Source organism: Neofelis nebulosa, chromosome 11 (genome assembly GCF_028018385.1).
Source record: "Neofelis nebulosa isolate mNeoNeb1 chromosome 11, mNeoNeb1.pri, whole genome shotgun sequence".
Lineage (NCBI taxonomy): Eukaryota > Metazoa > Chordata > Mammalia > Carnivora > Felidae > Neofelis > Neofelis nebulosa.
In genome coordinates, this window is record NC_080792.1 from 87,050,897 (window position 1) to 87,070,512 (window position 19,616).

A 19,616-nucleotide genomic window follows, 5' to 3' on the forward strand; every position below is an offset into this window, starting at 1 on the left:
GACCTGCCGACCTGCTGTCTCAGGATCCTGATTCCTAAAAGGTATGGAAATAAGTCCCTGCTGGTGGTCCCAGTCTCCAGAGCCTAGGTAAGGCTGGCAGCTGCGGGCTTCCCCAGGCCCCCTGCAGAGCTGGGCCGGGAGGCAGCACACGGGAGGGATGGAGGGATAATGAGAGATGTCTCCAGCAGGGGTCAGCCAGAAGATCAAGCCTGGGGCGAGGTTTGAGCCTTGGCTTCCTAGGGCCTGTTGAGGCCACCACCTGTCTGCACTTTGCTTGTAACTATAGGCAGGACCAATTGTTAAAGCCTATGGAAAGAGGACTGCTCCCAGGTGGGCAGTAAGGTGGGGAGATACCTGATACCTGTTCTCTCCACCTCTTCCCTTCCCAGACCCTGAGGGAGTGAATGCACAGACCAGTTTAGTGCACACATCCTTTCCATTCTGTCCAGCTGGCACTGGTAGGGGAGGGGCATTTTTAATAGAATAGAAGGTTGAGGGGTGCTTGGGTGGCTCAGTCGGTTAAGTGTCCGACTTCGGTTCAGGTCATGATCTCACTGTGAGTTTGAGCCCCGTGTTGGGCTCTGTGCTGACAGGAGCCTGGAGCCTACTTTGGATTCTGGGTCTCCCTCTCTCTCTGCCCCTTTTCCACTCATTCTCTCTCTCTCTCGCTCGCTCTCTCTCTCTTTCTATCTCTGTGTCTCTCAAAAAATAAAGAAAAATTTTGCCAATGGAAACAATACCCCTGGGGATTACAGCCCCCCCCCTCCCCCCCGAGATGTCCCCATTTTAAGCCCCAAGACCTGTGAATACAGTACCTGTTGAAAGGGTGTGATTAAGTCAAGGGTGTTGAGGATGGGCCCCATGTAATCAAGAGGGTCTTTTTAGGAGGGAAGGAGAAAGGTCAGATCTAGAGGAGATGGGATGATGAAAACACAGGTCAAAGTGAAGCCACCACCTGGAAAAGGCAAGGAATGAGTTCCCCACTAGAGCCTCCAAAAGAAACACAACCCTCCCAACACCTTGCTTGTAGCCCTATTAAGACCATTTGGACCACTGACCTCCACAGCTGTTAGGATAACAAATTCGTGTTGTTTTAAGCCACTGGGTTTGTGGTAACCTGTTACAGCTGCAATGGGAAACTCCCAGAACTCCCAGGATTGAGACTCCTCCCACCCCCAATTAAACCAGAAGCAGGGAGGTGCGTGGGAGAGAGCCTCTGCCTAGAGGCGTTTGGGGCAAGTGGTCTTTTTTGGAAGACGGAAACTAACAGAAACCCATTCCAGAGCAGTGCCAGAATGAAGTGCGTGCAGAGTGCTGGGGAAGCCCTGGGCGGGGAGGGACTTTGGAGCTGCGCGGGAAGGTGAGTAGGAGTCAGCCTGGCCAGGGGGCTCAGCCTCCTGGCAGGAAGGCGCCCTCCTCCTTGCCAATACCAGCCCCCAGCAAGGACCCCTCGCCACTGCCAGACACAGCACCCCCCCCACCCACCCAGGGGTGTCCCGACCGCCTCAAGGTTGGCCATCCCCTGAGGGCATTCTGCCCACTCTCCAACCCCTACGTGGCAGATGCAATGCGGGGGACCCGCAGAGCCGCTCGGAGCCACCCCCAAGTAATGAGGGCAGGGGTGCTGCCAGAAGTCAGGCCCAGCTTCCCCGAGTGTGTGCGGTGGGGAGGGGAGCGTTTCCGCCCCCACTCCATCCCGCAGGAGGAAGGAAGTGGTTCCCTCCTCCCACCCCTTCCCTCAGGCTCGCCTGGGACAGGATTCTCGTGATTCGCGATTGGCTCCCACGGGCGGACCTTTGTCCATCCACGGGACCGCGAGAGGCCCAGGCCAGGCTCGGAGCTGCGGGGCGGGAGGCGGCCGGGTGGGGGACAAGCCGGAGACCACAGGGGAGACAGGCAGGCCAGGGCAAGGGGACTGAGACACAGGCGGGACCCAGGGACCGAGACGCGAACGGGGTGAGAGGGCGGGCGGGTCGCGAGGAGGGGCGGGTCGGAAGGGGCGGGCGGGGCGGCCCGGCGGGCGCAGAGCTCGCAGTCGCTGCGGTGGCCGCGGGCGGGAGGGGCGCAGGGTAAGTGCTCCGGCGCTGGGACGGGGGGGGGGGGGGGGCGCGGCCCCCATTCCGAGCCCTCCCAGCCGGCGCCCTCCGAGGAGCGGACCCTCATCCCCGTCGCCGCTCCCCCGCCAGCCTGCCTGGGACCCCGCCCCCAGTTGCCCTCTGTTCTAGCGTTTACCAGGGCGGACGGTCATTCCCCGGGGGACCCCTCCCCCAGCCCTTGTCCAGAGGGTACTAGAGTCAGGTGGGGGGGGGGGGGGCAGGAGACAGTATGCCACGCGACATGGGAGGGAAGTCCCTCTTGGCCTCAGTTACCTCCCCTTGAAAAACGGGAGCCTTGATAAGAACTGCCCTTTTGCACGGGCGTGCTTAACGTGGGGACAGGTGCCTTCATTCATCACACGCTGAGCGCAGCAACAGGTGAGGTGAGTACCCTCCTTGTCTCCCTGTCACAGGTGAAGAAACCGACACTGGGGCCAAGCCACCCTGCCAAAGGAGGCAGAGCCAGAACTCACACCCAGGTCCGTGCGAACCCCTAAATCCTTTCATTCCTCGTCCTTGCCTCTCGCTGCCCCGCCAGGGAGACTGCAGAGAGAGAGAAGGGGTGGTAAACGAACCTCCAGGGCAGCAAATCCTTCACCTGGAAATACTGGAAACACCCACCTCTTGGGGCAGGGTGTGCTGAGGAACAAGAAGGGTAGGCTGGGGACAGGTTAAACTCCAGGACACGGAGGTACAGCCAGCCCCCTGCAGGAACTCAGAGACCTTTACCCCCCACCCTCCGCAGCCCCGCGCCTCTGCTGAGTGCAGGGGCTCCCGCAGGCTTAGCCATGGGACTCCACCTCTCCATGCCTCAGTTCCCTCCACCGTTCCGTGGGGTTGAGCGTGATACTTCCCTCACAGGAGTGCTGAGAGTTAAGTGAGATGGCTGGTATACAAGCTTAGCCCGGCATCTGGCCCAAGGTTGCTACCGAGCTGTGTCCCCCTCCAGCCTCACCCGCCCCTCTGAAAGCACTCTTCTGTCCTGGACACCTTTCACCTAAGGTCAGTCAGGGCCACCTGAGACCTGCAGTGTTTCTGGAAAGGCCCAACATCGGCTGGAAGCTTCTGATAAGACAAAAGCTGGCAGTGGTAACTTCTCACCCTCCGAGTACCTGGGGGAAAGTAGGGGCAGGGTTTTGAAAATCTTTGGGCTGAGGCCCGCACAGTTCCAGAGTTGCTCTGCAGGCCCCAAGCCCTCCCCATCCCATCCCTGGTTTAGAGTGAAGGAGGAAGTCCAGAGTGTTCTTGCCCCAAAACCTGGTCTTCATCTCCTCTCCAGCATGTAAGTCGGCAGCAGGTTCTGCTTCTCGGCATGTTCTGAATCCGGCCATTGCTCTGCATCCCCGTATCGTTTGCCTCCTCTTGGCCCCCCTGCCACCACTCTTGACCCCCAAATGTTCAGAGTTGTTTACCACGCCCTCTACGAGATCAGACCCTTGTCTCCTGCCACCGCCCCCTTACTGCAGCCACACTGACCTCCTCTTTCTTCCTTGGACTTGCTGAAGGTTTTTTTGTGTTTTTCTGCGGGTTGTTTTTTTTTTTTTTTGCCCTCTGAGGGCCTGTGCACATGGTCTTCCAGCCATCTTCTTGTGACTTAATCTCTCTGCAATTCAGGGACCACTATGCAAGTCTCCTACTCAAGTCTTCCCCCACTACTCCACCTGCAGGAGCCACGCTGGCCTGGTCCCTTCTTGCATTCCTGTTTTTCCTTCTTCGCATGCTTAGTCTTGGGTGGTGTTACCTTGCTTATGTGTTTCCCTGGTTCCTTGTCTGTCCATCCAGCTAAAGTAGCAGTCTGTCAGGGCCATGGCCTTTATCTTCTTGGCTTTGGATTCCCCGGAACTCAGCACAGCGCTTGGCACATAGTGAATGTTCCAATTATATTGTACAATTGCAAGCAAGTGTGTGCAACCATTCAGGGTTCTCTCATTACTTAACAGAATTCTTTCTGTATTTCGACATGACACCCCAGAGTTGTCATTGCTTCTGTCAGGCCATAGCCTTTCTCGGCTTTTCTCAAAAGCGGGGCTTGTGGGGTCTTTCCAGCTTCTAGGCATCATATCCAGCTTAGCTTGTCCACACTGTACATGTTTTTTGCTACCAAATTATTTCTTTGAGATAATAGTTCCCAAACTGTTGTGTTCAAGTCAAGAGTATGATTATTTTGAAGGCACTTGCCACTTATCACCAGATGGCTGTTGAGGAAAAACTATGCCTGGCAATGTGTGCAAGTTTCCCTACAGCCCCACAAGCGCTGAGTTTTATCACTTTTGTCTGTTTTAATGGGCAGTGCGTGGTAGGTTGCAATTTTCTGTTGCTTGAATTAGTGAACCTGGGATTTTTTTTTTTTATATATATGTGCTGGTTCTATTTCCTGTCTTGTGAAGGAAGGAAATCTCCAGGCGCCTTAACTGCCCCCTTCACCTTTGCTTGTGCTAATGGTTCCATTTCAGCCCATCTCCTGAGAGCAGGTCGAGGGACCCAAGGGGCTAGAACAGGAACACACTGAGCTGAACTCTGCTGGTTACAGAAGCTGTTCTGTCAGTCGACCAGCAAGAAATTCTCCAAGAGTCCCTTATGCCCCCAGCATGGTACTAAGGAGAAGAACTTTTTTTTTCTAAGTCTCTGTGAATATTTTTTTCTCAGAATGATTATTTTGTCCCCCACTTATAAAATCACACAGTGTGCAGTGTTATTGGAACATTGGGGCAGGAAAAGATGGGGGAAGCAATGTAAACACTGGTCGCTAGTGGGACTACATACATTCCTACAGGGAAGTCTTGGGCTGTCATTCCAAGGAGTGCACTTGATTTAGCACACATCGATCTGGGACAATCAGAAACACTGTATCATTTTCCTGTGGCTGCTGTAACAAGTCACCACACATGGGAGCCTTCAAACAACATAAATTTATTACCTTGCAGTGCTGAGGGCATCAGATGTACAAAAATCAATCCACTGGGTCCAAATCAAGGCCTTGGCGGGGCCGCATTCCTTTTGGAGGCTCTAAAGGAGGATCTGTTTCTTTGCAACTTCTAGAGGCTGTCTGCATTCCTTGGATTGCAATCCCCTCCCTCTGTCATCAAAGCCAGTTGCATAACATCCTCAAATCTCTGGCTCCAACTTCTGGGTCTGTACTCACCTGTCCTTCTGTGTCTGATTCTCCTGCTCTGCTCTATTCATAAAGACCCTTCTGATTACATCGGACCCACCTGGATATGGATAATCCCCGTTTTGGGGTCCTTAATGTAATCATATCTGCAAAGTCCCTTTTGCCATGTAAAGTGACATATTCACAGGTTCTGGGGATTAGGACATGTATATCTTTGGGGGTGGATCATCACTGAGCCTGCCACACCCTAAACGGAAATAAGCAAGATTCACGCAGTATGCGTGGGCTCACATTTGTTTAAGTTTTAAAAAAAGAGAAAAAGAGTAAATACGGGTGTGTTGGTGAAGGCCTAGAACACCACTGAAGGCCACAAAGGAGACTGGTAAGAGTGGCTGCTTCTGGGGGCATCTGGATGGTTTAGTCAGTTGAGTGTCTGACTTCAGCTCAGTCTGTGAGCGCAGAGCCTGCTTCCGATCTTCTGTCCCCCTCTCTGCCCCTCCCCTACTTGTGCTCTCCCCACAATATATATATATATATATATATATATATATATATATATATATATATATATATATATATATATATATAAAAGTGGCTGCTTCTGGGGAGAATGGGTAGAAAGGAGGCTTTTTTTGTCATATATTTTTTTGTGTTCTTTCGCTTTTTAAAGTTTATTTTGAGAGGGCGAGCAAGGGAGAGCGAGAGAGAGAATCCCAAGAAATCAAGAGTTGGATGCTCAACCGACTGAGCTGTCCAGGCGTTCCTATTTCCCTTTAGTATGTGCATATGTCACCTACATTAAAAATAAAAATTTTTAATGTTTGTTTAATTTTGAGAGAGAAAGTGCACGTGGGTGGGGGTGGGGTGGGGGGGGGAGGAGCAGAGAGAGAAGGAGACCCCGAATCCAAAGCAGGCTCCAGGCTAATGTGCTTACAGCACAGAGCCCACTATAGGGCTCGAACTCAACAAACCGTGAGATCATGACCTGAGCCAAAAAGTCAGCTTAACTGCCTGAGCCACCCAGATGCCCAGAAATAAATTTTAAGAAGTAACACAAACTCACTGTAAAAGTTCAGACCTTCTAGAAGTCAGTAGAAGGAAAATACCCACACTCCCTTTTTGTCCAGCAATAACCACTGTAAAGAGTTTGGCTGTATTCTTGCAGATGTATTTTTTAAAATGCATGCGTAGGGGCACCTGGGTGGCTCAGGCAGTTAAGTGTCTGACTCTTGATTTCAGCTCAGGCCATGATCTCATGGTTCATGGGATCAAGCCCTGCATTGGGCTCTGCGCTGACAGCACAGAACCTGCTTGGGATTTTGTCTCCCTCTCTCTCTCTGCTCCTCCCCTGCATTTGCGCTCTCTCTCTCTCTCTCTCTCATAAGAGAGAGATAATAAAAAATATTTTTATTTTAGTAAAATAAAAATGCATATGTAATTTTTCATGTAGATGGAGTCATACTGTATACACTATGCTGTAATATGAATTTTTAAACAGTGTTTATTTTGACAACACTTGAGCACGTGAGAGTATGAGAGGGGCAGGAGAGAGAGGGAGAGAGAGAATCTGGCAGAGCAGAGACCACTCGGGGCTCCATCCCACAAACGGTGAGATCATGCCCTAAGCTGAGATTAAGAGTTGAATGCTCAACCAACTGAGCCACCCAGACTCCCCTGAATTTTTTTTTACCTTACTATATTATTCACCTCTTTCCTTATCTGCATATCAAGATTTAACAACACTAGCATTTGCCACTGCTCAGATGTACCCTAACTGACTTAACCAGAACCTCATTGGTGGACATATAGATACTTTGTTGCTTTCCAAGGCATTCCCAGCACTGGAGTGTATGTCTGTGTGTCTTTTTTTTTTTTTTTTTTTAAGTGTAAACTGAGGTGAAAGTCACATAACATGAAATTAACCATTTTACGATTTGGTGAACATTTAGCAAAGGATCCCATGACATTTAGTGCATTCCCAATATCATGCAACCGTCACCTCTATCCAGTTCCAGAACATTTTCATCAAATCAAAAAGAAACCCTGCATCCCAAACAGTCACCCTCTGCCCCCCATCACCTTACTCCCCGGCAGCCACCAATCTTTCTGCTCTGTGGATTTGCGTGTTCTGGGTATTACAGATCAGTGGAATCATGTAATGTGTGATGTTTTGTGTGTGGTTTATTTGATTTAGTATAAATCACTCATGTTGTAGCATGGATCAGTACTTGATTTCTTTTTATGACTGGATAACATTCCATTGTATGGATATGACATCTTTGATATATCTGTTCATCCCTTAATGGATACTTGAGTTATTTCCACCTTTTGGCAGTGACTGTGTACATGTATTTGTTTGAGTGCCTGTTTTCAATTCCTTTGGGTATATGCCAAGGATGTGCATCCTTCCACATACACTTTGAGCTTTATGCTATTTTCAGAGGCTGTTAACGGTAAGCAAGTTAAAAATAATTTGTAACAAAGTGTTGCAAAGCACATACTAAGATAAAGGAGAGCAGAATGTCAGATCCAGACAAATGTTTTCTTACTTTCCAGATCCAGAGAGGACAGGAAAATGGCCACCTGGGATGAAAAGGTAAATTAATTCTGGCAGACCAGCAGCATTAAAGGACTTCTGGCATTGAAGACAGTTCTGCTTGGTGTTACAAACAAGATAAAAGGAAAACACCTGTTTGGGGTGTTTCTGCCTTACCAAAGTGTTTCGTCACAAAGGTGAAAACTGTAGCAGGAAGTCACAAACCTCAAGATGGCCTAATAACCTGAATCAGACCATTCAAACACCACCTCTGCATTTTTTAAAATGTTTCTTTGTTTTTGAGAGAGCGCATGTGTGCAAGCAGGGGAGGGGCGGAGAGAGAGAGGAAGAGAGAAGGATCCCAAGCAGGATGCACATTGTTGGCACAGAGCCCGACACGGGGCTCAAACTCACGAACTGTGAGATCGTGACCTGATCTGAAGTCAGACGCTTAACTGACTGAGCCACCCAGACACCCCTCACCTCTGCTTTTTAATAACCATGTGTCATAGGCCAAGACTTTCACCTCCCTGAGTCTCTGTGTCCTTATCTGGAAAAGGGAGCTAAAATTACCCTTATTCCTGAAGGTTGGGAGGAGTTGAAGAGACAGGGGTCTCAGAATGCTAGGCTGATACTGAGCCCATACGGGGCTTTTCCCTACTGCCCATTTTACCATTTTACAGATAAAGACACTTGGACAAGATCACACAGGTAGGAAGCGGCCGAAGTAGGATTTTACCCTGGCCTCTCTCCAGAGAGAATGCTTTGCTTCCTGTGGCATGAGACCATCCGAAGCAGAGCCGTTAAACCCCGTTCTTGATATCTGGATGCAGGTTTGTTGGGTTTGAGGGGACATCAGTTGTGAATAGTGAGGACAAGGCAGAAGGGAAACGTTGGCTTCCGCTTCACCTGTTCACTAGGAGGTTCTGGGGGGTCTGGCCAGGTAGAGCCATCAGGGCAGTGTTAGAAGCTCAGGGTGGCAGCAGGGTGAGAAGGGCGGGGTCCAAGAAGCAGGGCCATGGGATGATAATGATGAGCATCCTGTATCTCATCAAATTGATGACCCCTTTAACTGTAAGAGTCCTTCGGATTTTAGGTCTGTTAACAGTGTCATGGGGTAAATGGCCAGTGGATGCCACCAACTCCGATTTCAGAAATGTTGAAATCTGGGGAAGAATCTGGGGACATGTTTGTCTTTGAATTAATGAACTAAGGTGCAGAAGTTGTAATAATAACACAAGCAATGTCTCTGGAGCACTCACTGCTGTGCCAGGCATGTGCTAAGGGCTTTCTGTGTATGTGATTATTTAATGCTCACAACAGCCCTGTGCACTAAGTACTGTTCTTTCCCTTATCTTCCAGGTAGGGAAATTGAAGCCCAGCAAGGTTTAGCAATTTGCTCAAGGTCACACAGCTGGCAAGGGGTTCAAACCCACGCTGCCTGGCTTCCATGTCCTGATTACTGACTAGTGATTGTGCCCTGTCTGCTTTTCAGACACAGTCTAGCCCAAAGACCGGTTAGGTCTCCAGAAGGAAGAGCCCAAGGAAGAGCTCACCCCTGGCAGGAAGGGAGCCGGGAGTGGGGAGCACAGGGGCAGCCCCGGCTCTCTGGGGAGGATTCCTTCCCTCATTCATTCATTCAGCCACAAATGTTTATATCAACACCAGCCATGTCCTGGAACCAACTACAGCTCTCAGGCCATAGCTACCAAACTGAAGGCATTGGTCTCTGCCCACCAGTGACTTCCTCTGTAGCTGCGAGACCGGTCTCAAGTCACAAAACTGAATATGTGAAGGTGCACGTGGGGTGAGCAGTAAAGGAGAAGCCATGGTTAATGTGGGCCCCTCACAAGGGCCACTGAGACCTTCAGACCTTCTGATCAGATCAGAGGGCTCCCCGACCTGACACCTGTGGGGCCCGAGGAGGAAACCAGGTAGAGGATGAAGACCGTGAGTCTTGGCAGAGGAAGCAACCTATGCCACGGCCAGAAGGCGGATGGCCAGGGTAGGGCAGCGTGGTGGGGGGCCAGGACGTGCTCAATCCGAAGAGACAAGGCCAGGCAGGGCCCAGGGGACACTGAAGGTTCTGGTGGTGGTGCTTGGAACAGTGGGCAGGCCCCTGGTGGGCAGGGCAGCCCCCGATCAGGCCTGGACTTCGAAAAGCCTCTCTGGTGTCCTGTGGAGATGGGTGGAAATGCCAGAAAGCACATGGGGGACAAGCAAGGTGGGAGCCCTCCTGCAGGGGAGCAGGGAGCGAGGCACTGGCACTGGAGAGAAGCCAGCAGTTGGGAGGGATTTACGAGTTCAGCGCCCAGAATCTGGGGAGGATGACACGGAACGTGGGGCTCATGTTCAGAGGAGGAAGACCCCTTTCCTTTGGAGGGTCGTGGAGGGTTCCGCAGAAAAGGCAACCTTTGAGCTGGGCCTTGGGATTTGAACTTACGGGATCCAAGAGAAGGGCATTTCCAGCAGAGGGAACAGCATGGAGAAAGGCCCGGAGGCAGGCTCATGTGAAGTTCTACAGAGCAGAGGGGTGTTGAAGGGTGAGGTGATGGTGAAGGTCCCTGTATGCCCGGCTGAGGAATCTGCACTTTGACCATGGAGAACCCTAGTTCTGGAGCAGATTACCTTCCGGTCTGGGAGGTGCTGGTTTCCCCCCTGTGCAAGCCGGCCTTGGGTTGCTCTGGGGCTCCAGCGGGTCAGCCCCAGGGAGAGCAGCTCAGGGCCGGACAGCCTGGGTTCCAGTGCTACATCTCCCCCTTGTGGGCCGTGTGACCAGCTTCCAAGCCACCCTGAGCCTCTGTGTCCACGGTCATGAGTGGGGTTGACAACCACCACCACAGAGAGTTATGACCGTTCCTCATAAGGTGCTGGATACCTAGTACCTGCACCTGGAAACCATTCATACTTTCCTTCAGTCGTAGTTCCGTATTAAGTCGGGCAAACCAAAAGAGCATGTGGAAATGCTCAGTGCTGGTTATTTTGCAGTGGAACCAGCCCATATTGTTCTGGACAAAATTCAATAGTGTGTGTTGAGCATCATGAAAATGTTCCTAATCAAACGTGGGCGTCTCACTTAAAAGGAGATATAACCCATGAAAAGAAAACTGACAGCACCGTATTTCTTGTCACATGAGGTGCCATTGATTATAGATGCGCCATTACCATTATTTTATTTATCACAAAGAACAGAAAACTGCCATTTACTGTGACCTTACGTTGCATCACGTTAACACTGGTCGGTTGTGAGACATTCAGATTTCAAGAGGGTCAAACTATAAGGAAATGTGGCCTTTGAATTGGTGATGAAGGTGCTAAAAATGAGCAATCAGTAAACGCAATAGTGAGAGCATCAACTTCTTGGTGAAGTTTCTTGGCCATTAAAACATACATCTGCGGCGCCCGGGTGGCTCAGTCAGTTAAGCCACTGGCTCTTGACTTCAGCTCAGGTCACGCACGATCTTACAGTTGTGGGATCTAGCCCCGCGTCAGGCTTTAGCTGGGTGTGGTACCTTCTTAAGATTCTCTGTCGGTCTCTTTCTCTGCCCTGCACACACTCGCTCAGTCCCTTTAAAAAAAAGTGGGGGGGGGGGGGTTGGGGGACCAAAAATCTAGTGGGAAAAATAACATGAGATTGTGTGTGGTCTTTGATCACAATTGTAAAAGAGACCTTAGGTGGATGATAAGTCTGTTGTATTAGGAGTATCATGAATTTACCTCCTTTTGCTCATGTCTTCACGATGCTGAAAGAAATAGATCTAGAATAAAGGTCTGTTTGTTGGGGTGAATGACAGCAGGTGAAGTGGGGGTGGGGATTGTCCAGGGGAGTCTGAATGAAACCAGGGAGCTGGTGGGGTGAGGGTCGAAGGCACAGAAGCACGGGATAGAGCTGAGGAACCAAGGAGACATGCTGGGGGGAGGGCGATGACACCAGTTTTTGGGGGGGGGGGGATGACCCCTGAGAGGGGGGACACAGGAGCCTTTTTTGCCACAGAGGCCAGTACAAGGGCTGGAGCTGGAGAAGGTTGGGCCAGGATCACTTGAGGCACCTGAGCCCCTGTTGATTCAGAGAACAAGTTCCTGTTAGTAATTTATCCTTGTGCAGTTAATTGTGCGGGTTTGTTTTTCTTTCTTGAGTTTATTTTGAGAGAGAAAGAGAGGTGGGGGGAGGGGAAGAGAGGGAAGAGAGGGAGAATCCCAAGCAGGCTCCGCACTGTCAGCACAGAGCCCAGTGTGGGGTTCGAACCCACAAACCATGAGATCATGACTTCAGTTGAAGTCGGACACTTCACTGACTGAGCCAGCCAGGCACCTCAGTTGTGGGTTTTTTTGTTTTGTTTTAATTTTCAAGTTAGTTAACATACAGTGTAGTCTTGGCCTCAGGAGTAGAACCCAGTGATTCGTCCCAGTGAGACACCCAGTGCTCATCCCAACAAGTGCCCTCCTTAATGCCCGTCACCCATTTAACCCACCCCTCAACTGTGTTTTTAAAAAAATGTCGTCATAGCAATGCTTTTACCAGCGCTTTATTGTCCGGCTGCCCTAGTGTTTGAGGGGAAGATCATGGTGTTGCAGGAGAAACTGGCGGGGGTTTCAGCCCTGGTTCAGAGAGAGGGGCCGTGGACTCTGCCCCTTCCCACCACCCTGCAACTCAGAGTTCCTCTTCTGTGAAATGGGAACGGAAACACTCCGTCTACAGTGGTGGGGCTCAAAGAAGCTCGTGCGTGAGAAGCACTGAGCAGGGCCGCACAGACTCAACCCACGGGAGCTGTTCCCTGGGTCATGAGGACGAGCTGGGTTTTCAACCAGCAGCTGACCTCCTCTTCCTCTCAGAGGAGGATTGCGTGTCGCCAGCCACACGGGGAACCTGGGAGCCAGTGTGCTTAGAAATCGCTATAGCCCTTTGCTCATTTCTCATGAGCTGGAGGCACCAGGTTTATTCATGGTGCACGTTCTCAACTTTGGCTGCAGATGGGAGATCCCAACACCCAGGCCACCCCCAGACCAATCACGATCTTGGGGCCTGAGACCCAGGTATTGGGTTTTTTGGTTTTGATTTTTAAAGCTTCCAGGTGGTTCCAAAGTGCAGCCAGGGCTGAGAGCCACTGGTTAGACTGTGGCGGGGTAGGGCCTCTCTCCATGGGCTACTTCACAGTGAGGCGGGGTAGAGCGTGCTCTGTTCCAGGGCCAAAGCATTGCTAAGATGTTGGAGCCGGAAATTCCCTGGATGCCTCGGTCTCACATTGGTGATAGCTCTTAATTTCTGGCTGAAAAACGGTTTGTTTGTTTGTTTGTTTGTTTGTTTTCTTTCTATGCTTTCATTTTCTTATGTTTTTGTAAACAACCTGACTTCTGCTTCCCAGTTAACATGGCTGACGTCACACACTTTAGACGGGACTGTCTCCTCTCTGGCAATCCTCGTTTCCTTACCCCTGGGAAATAGACTGGGCACGTCCTCCCATATCTGCATCTTTAAAACTCAACTCATATCTGCATCTTTAAAATTGCAGGAGTTGGTGACTCCTGCAATCGGTCGTTTAAGCAATGAACTAGAATAAAACGGAAAATACAAGAGTTTCTCGCACTTAGAAACTTGAGTGTTGGTTGTGGAACACGTGTATGTATGTCAGAGTGTCCTAAAAGGCAGCATGTAAAGTGTATTTTTCTCGCTGAGTAACACTCGGCTGAGCTCCCTGCACGGCCCTGAGCTCCTCACAGCTGTGAGCCTGGTCCAGGGCGGCGTTCAGAGAGGTTGTCCAAGAGGAAGGGGCTCTGGGCCAGGCAGCCTGCGTCTCACTCTCACTGGCCGTGTGACCTGGGACAAGTTGTTGGCCTCTCCGTTCCCAGTTTCCTCGCCTGTCGATGGAGATGTCTCCATTCCCCGCCTCACGAGGCTGTTGCAGTGCGTTATTAGAGGACTTTGTACAGAGCTCAGAAATGGCAGGTGCCCGGGAGGTAGTTGACGCTCACTGTGGCTCCTGCTGCCGGATGTTATTGCCCGCGTCACCTCCACCCAGCCTCACCCTCATCTTGCCAGGTTGGTGGACCACTCTGTCAAGACGGGAGGGATCCTGACCCCACAGGAAAAGGAGAGAAGTGTTGCAGCATTTCTGGGGGGACGTGGGCCACCGGTCGGGCCCGTTGGCCCATAAGCAGCGGCCCCCGCAAGCCGGTCAGCCATCAGTGGTGGTTGTTTTTGCCAACCTCAGACTTCCTCCCCACCCTAGAGAAGGAAAGGCTGCCACGCTTATTTAAAGACTTCCCTGATTTTAAAAATAGGCATTCCTCAGAACACCAATCCCCGGGGGCTGGGGGCGCGGCCCTGGGGTAGGGGACCGTGCTCCTGGAGGCCCTCCCTCCTCCCTCCCGCCAGAGGAGAGGTTTGCTTCAGGGCTTCATTCCACCATCCAGGTATGTTCAGTGGGGAACTGCCAGCTGCCAAGCGTGGAGGGCCCTCATGGTGGCTGGCGGTCTCTAACAGAGGACTCAGTTCCTCCGGTGGGGACAGCGCGAAGTGACGTGTCCACTGGGAAGCCTGTTAGAGACTCGGGGCTCAAGGTTGCTGCTGGGGGCTGGTCAAGGAGGTACCTTCTGTACAGCACTTAGAAAATTCCAGGCTCCCTGAAGGAAAGCAAGTGTTCAACATAAACTGAATTGTGTATACACACGGTCTGGGCCCACTGAGCTGTTCATACCAGTAAATGGTGGAGCCCTCCAGATGCCAGCCAGGGACCAAGCAGGCCTTTTCTAAGAACAGCAGCCTCAAGCCTGTTCTGCACAGAGAGTGACGGGACTATGTTCTGAGAAGTGCTGTCTGGCCACAGATAGAGTGCCAGAGAGTAGTGAAGAGCTGCCGTATCCTCCACGTGAGAGGTAGAGGTGGGGCCACGGTGGTGGCAGAGGGCCCAGTGCCGAGTGGGCCCTGGGGGTGGGGGAAGGAAGGTAGGCACTGGGGACAACTTCTCTGATCTTCCCTGAGTGTGTCTTCCGTGTTCTGGACCCGAAAACCAGAGACCCAGGTACCTGTCCAGGACTATCCGTTGACTGGTAGCGTTTGCCTTGTTGCAGGGCCTCAGTTTCCCCATCTGCTAAGGGAGGGAAGACAGCATCTCAGAACCTGATTTCTCCCTCTTAGAAAAATCATCATTTTGTTGCTTTAAAAAAAATCCGCTTTTTCTGCCATATTTTCCCCTTGTTTTATAAGGAATAAAACTGGTAGACTTGAGTTCATATTGGCGGCTTTACCAGTCACTGTTTGTTTTTAGGTATTTGTTCCATTCTTTTTTTTTTTTTTTTAAGAGTGAGTAGGAGAGAAGGGGTGGGGGGAGGGAGGGAGAGACAGACAGACAGACCATCTTAAGCAGGCTCCACGCTCAACATGGAGCTTGAAGCAAAGCTCAATCCCACCACCTGGGATCAGGACCTGAGCCTGAATCGAGTCATTCAACCAGCTGAGCCACCCAGGCATCTGTTTTGATTTTCTTATTCAGGGATTTCAGCAGTGTGTGTGTGTGTGTGTGTGTGTGTGTGTGTGTGTCTTGCATCATCCTCCCCCCCCCCCCCCCCCCCCCCGCCTTACCCTCAATACTTCATTCACTATTCAATTCTCTGTAGGCGGGATCTCCCTCCAAGAATGGCTATTTCTTATGATTAAATCTAATAGAATAAAACTTGAAAGTTTCTTTTCACCCTCCACCCCAACTGAACTCCTTTCCCAGGGGGAACCGTTTAGTTTGGGGTATTGATTTTGTCTGTTTTTAACAAAGATGGCAGTATATGGTACAATCTGGTCCACAATGTGCTGCTTTTCACCTAGATTTCATATAGACCAAGAACACCTTTCTGTGTCAGCGCCTACAGGTACACGGGCTTGCTGCCTTCTTAACGGCTGCCTAGTATTGTCTTAGTGTGGGTCTCCCATAGCGTGTTTAATGATGGACTTTGAGGTCATTTCCAGGTTTGGGCTGCTGTAGCAGGACTTTAGGAAGCATCCGTGTGCTTATGTGTGAGTCCCTTGTCATGTCAAAGGATAGGGACATTTTCAATTTTGACAGAAACCGGTTAAGGCTGATCCCCTCCTTCGCTCCCATGCCTGGCATATTGGAGCCGCTCAAACATCTTTTCGAAAGATGAACTGTCCTGCTGCTGCCCTCCTGAGAAGGGCGTATCCGTTTACATGCCCCTGTCCCTTGCCTCTGTCATCCTGCCATGCCATGCGACTCTGAGCAGTTGGCCTCTCCTCCCCGCACCTCAGTGTCCCCTTCTGTGGATTGGAGAGCCTGCCCCTCCCTGCCCGGACTCCCTCCCAGGATTGTGACAAGCATGAAGAGCCGAAGGGGATGGAGGTGGCCTGTAAGCTGTGAGCAAAAGGAAGGCGTTGCTGCCAGGACTGGCTGCAGAAACAGGCTTTTCCAAGTGGTTTGTGACGGCTGAAGGAGCCCGCTTTCTCCCGCTTTCTCCTTGGAGTCCGGGGTTGGGGTGTGGCCCACAAGATACAGGGAGGGGGCGCACCGTCCGTGGCCACCCGTCGTAGGCTGATCCGGGCACAGGCTCTGCATTAGCTTCCTGGATCTGCTGTGATGATAACCACACACCGGCTGGCTTAACACAGCAGAGATGCCTTCTCTCCGTTCTGAAGGCTCCGAGTCTAAAATCAAGGTGTTGGCAGGGTCGGTTCCTTCTGGAGGCGTTGAGGGAGCGTCTGTTCATGCCTTTCTCCCAGCTGCTGGTGGTTGCTGGCTGTCTGGCATCCTTGGCTGGTAGATGCAGCCCTCCGGTCTCTGCCTCCACCCTCACATGGCCCCTCCTCCTCTTGTAAGGACAGCAGGGCCCACCCTAAATTCTGGATGATTTCATCTCAAGCCCCTTCACTAGTTAAACCTGCAAAGACCCATAGTCCAAGTAAGGTTATGTTCTGAGGTTCCATGTGGACGTGAATTTGGGGGCAGCCACTGTTCAACCCCAGTACATGGTCCTAGAAGGCAGATCTCCATTCATTGGCTGCCTGCCTGCCTTTTTCTCAGCCATGTGTTCTAAAACAAGGGCTCCGAGTCGTAACAGCCCAGGGGCAGATCGTGGCTCTGCCATTTCCTAAGTTGTGACTTGGGACAAGCCGCCTTCTTCACTAAGACCCAAAATGATGGTCTTAACCTCAGAGGGTTGCTAGGAATAAAATTCAATAGTTCATTTAAGGAACTTTAGTGGTATATTAATACAATAAAACAACATAATAGTAGATGGTCACTGCTATTGTGTCTTATTGGAGTTTGGGGGCAGGAGATGTTGAATAATATGCAAATCAGGTCCCCAAAGTAGACTCTGGGAGGAAGCAGGGAAATGGGGGCTTAAGGGACATTGGGAATCCCCTGAATTTCTTTTTTTTTTTTAAAAGTGCCTTTTTCTGTGATTGTTGGATGACCGTGAAATAGGGACTCCCCCTCCTATAGATGGCAGCTTCAACACCTGTAAAACTAAATGTTCACAAGAACATTTTTTTTTTCTCTGTCTCTTCTAGGTCTGTTTTTCTCATTTCTCCTCCCTCTCCCAGGTAGCAATCTTTTTGGTATGATACTTGACACGTGTAGAAAATAAGTAGGCGATACATTTACCTTTGAGGAGGTAGCTCCTGTGGTTTGCTCTTAATTCGTTTATTAAATAGTTTTCACACCCCTCCCTGTGAGAGCGGGGAAGAGTCTGCCCTCCCAGAGTTTACAGACCAGGGCAGGACACAGACGATACTGAGATGCCACAGCACAAGTTAGCAAATGGTAAGACATGGAAACAGAGGAGGGACACTCACCCAGCAGGTGGCGGCTAAGGAAGACCTCCCTGGGGTGGTACAATCTAGACACATCTGTAAAATCGTGTGCGACAGGCAAAAGATAATTCAGATAGCGGGCACAGGCATGTGGAGTTCTAGAGCAAGAGAGAGAGAGGTTTATTCTAGAACCACAAGGCATTGGGTGCAGCTGGGGTATGGCGGAGGCAGGGGACCTGCGGAGACCAAGAGAGCTTTGTGCCTTTGTTCTGAAGGCAGTGGTTGGCAGGAGGTAGGGTGGAGGACTAAAGGTCATGGCGGAGGAGGCAGGTGAGGGTAGGGACACAGCCAGGTTGTCGCCACAGAAGGGGGACCCTGGCCACCGCTGTGTGGAGAAAGGACCAGGCAGAAGGCCAAGTGAGCAAGGAGGCCAGTGCAGGTGTCTAGGCAAGAGGTGATGGCAGTTGGAGAGGGGAAGAGGGAGAAGAAAAAGGGGCGTGAGGGGCGCCTGGGTGGCTCAGTCGGTTAAGCGGCCGACTTCGGCTCAGGTCATGATCTCGCGGTCCGTGAGTTCAAGCCCCGCGTCGGGCTCTGTGCTGACAGCCCAGAGCCTGGAGCCTGTTTCAGATTCTGTGTCTCCCTCTCTCTGACCCTCCCCCATTCATGCTCTGTCTCTCTCTGTCTCAAAAATAAAATAAATGTTAAAAAAAAAAAAAAAAGGGGCGTGAGCCATTTTTAGGAGGTCAGATTGCCAAGGCTCAAGGGAGAGAGAGGAGCCCAAGACGATCTTTTGGCTCTTGGCTTGGGCAGCAGGGTGGGTATGATGCCATGCCTTAGGGGAACATGGAAGGAGTAGTGGATGGGGGGCAGGGAAGATAAATGGATTCAGTTCAGGTCACAGCAAACAGATGACCTGGCAGGATACCACACATCACGCTGGAGGCTGATTTGCACATGAGACTGATTTGCACGTGTTCTCAGTGTTGAGAGCCCAGGTGTGCTGAGACTGCCAAAGGAGGAGGCTGGCCCTGTACCAGCACAGGGTCAGTTTTGGGGTCTGGGGGACCTGGTGGCACGGGGACAGGGACAATGGAGGCTGAGGAGGGTGGCCGGACATGGGAGAAAAATCAAGAGGCAAGATTGTCAAACAGAACCGAGTCAACGGTGTGAGAGGATGCGGTCCAGTCCAGGTGGCAACCACAGTTGTGGGCTTTGCTCCAGGTGACCCTGGAGAGAGTAGTATCAGGATATAAGGGGACGGTGAAGGTTAATGCGGGTGATGTAGAGATGGGCGTGTCCAGTGCCAGGGACCCTTCTGGTCTAGATTCCTGGCGTTGTCAGTGACAGAACTCAGTCTAGCGTAAGCCTCAAAGGGAATCTGTCAGTTCGTGTGACTGCGAAGTCTGGGGGTTGCACGGGCAGGCAGTGGGCCAGCGAGCAGAGAAGCGAACTGTCCCCGGCCGGGGATGATGTCCGAGGAGCAGAAATGAGAGTTTGCGCTGCTGAAGAGGAAGGATAGCAGGCGCTCACGGAGGGCTGCTCCAGGCCCGGCCCTGTGGCTGGTGCTCCGAGCAGCTCACTGAGTCAGTCCTCCCATTTGCCTGGGCAGGGAAGAGGAAGCTGAGAGCCCCGAGTGGGTGGTGAAAAGTTGCCGAAGCCCACAGCATTTTCATGATCAGCTATATCTTTGACCTTTTCTGAAACTCCTCTGCTTTTGGTATGTCATATTTTTGACTTAAAACCAGAGTTGTTTTCTGCTCTGCTGGGTGCCATAAATATTTTCATCCCAAGTTACAGAAAGTTGCTTTTTACTGGTTGCAAGGTTTCAGAAAGAAAAATTCCCTCTCCTGTAAAATATAAATGCGGTTTTTACAAAGCACCCCAAGGCTCCCATCATGCTGAGAAAACCAGCCCAGGAGGTTTCCGTCTGCCAGGTGAGGCGTTTTAGGGGAGAATTATGGCCAGTAGCTGCCCAGAGGGCTTTGGGACAGCCATGGAGCTGGCCCTTGGCAACGGAGGGAGGGTCCAGCCTGAGACTAGCTACAGCCCAGCATGGAAGACGGTACCAGTGCCCTCAGCCAGCAGATGGTGGGCTTCTGCTCCCGGTCAGGTGTC

The 19,616-nt window shown here is 51.4% G+C and overlaps 1 protein-coding gene across 9 annotated transcripts in view; it reads left to right on the forward strand.

The window, feature by feature from the left end:
- Positions 1–1,203: 1,203 nt before the first annotated feature.
- HVCN1 (hydrogen voltage gated channel 1) overlaps positions 1,204–19,616 on the forward strand; it is a 36,422-nt gene continuing 18,009 nt past the window's right edge. Inside the window, exons 1-3 of one of the 9 annotated variants that reach the window (XM_058691258.1) lie at positions 1,204–1,360; positions 2,510–2,575; positions 7,765–7,804. Coding sequence is in view for 4 of the 9 variants with exons in the window: in XM_058691259.1 (XP_058547242.1) it covers positions 7,784–7,804 (21 nt within the window). In the remaining 5 variants the exon portion in view is untranslated. Of the gene's footprint in view, positions 1,361–1,826; positions 1,957–2,012; positions 2,070–2,344; positions 2,480–2,509; positions 2,576–7,764; positions 7,805–13,279; positions 13,782–13,817; positions 14,156–19,616 lie in introns of those variants that run through there. The other 8 variants (XM_058691259.1, XM_058691260.1, XM_058691261.1 and 5 more) reach the window with 8 other exon arrangements.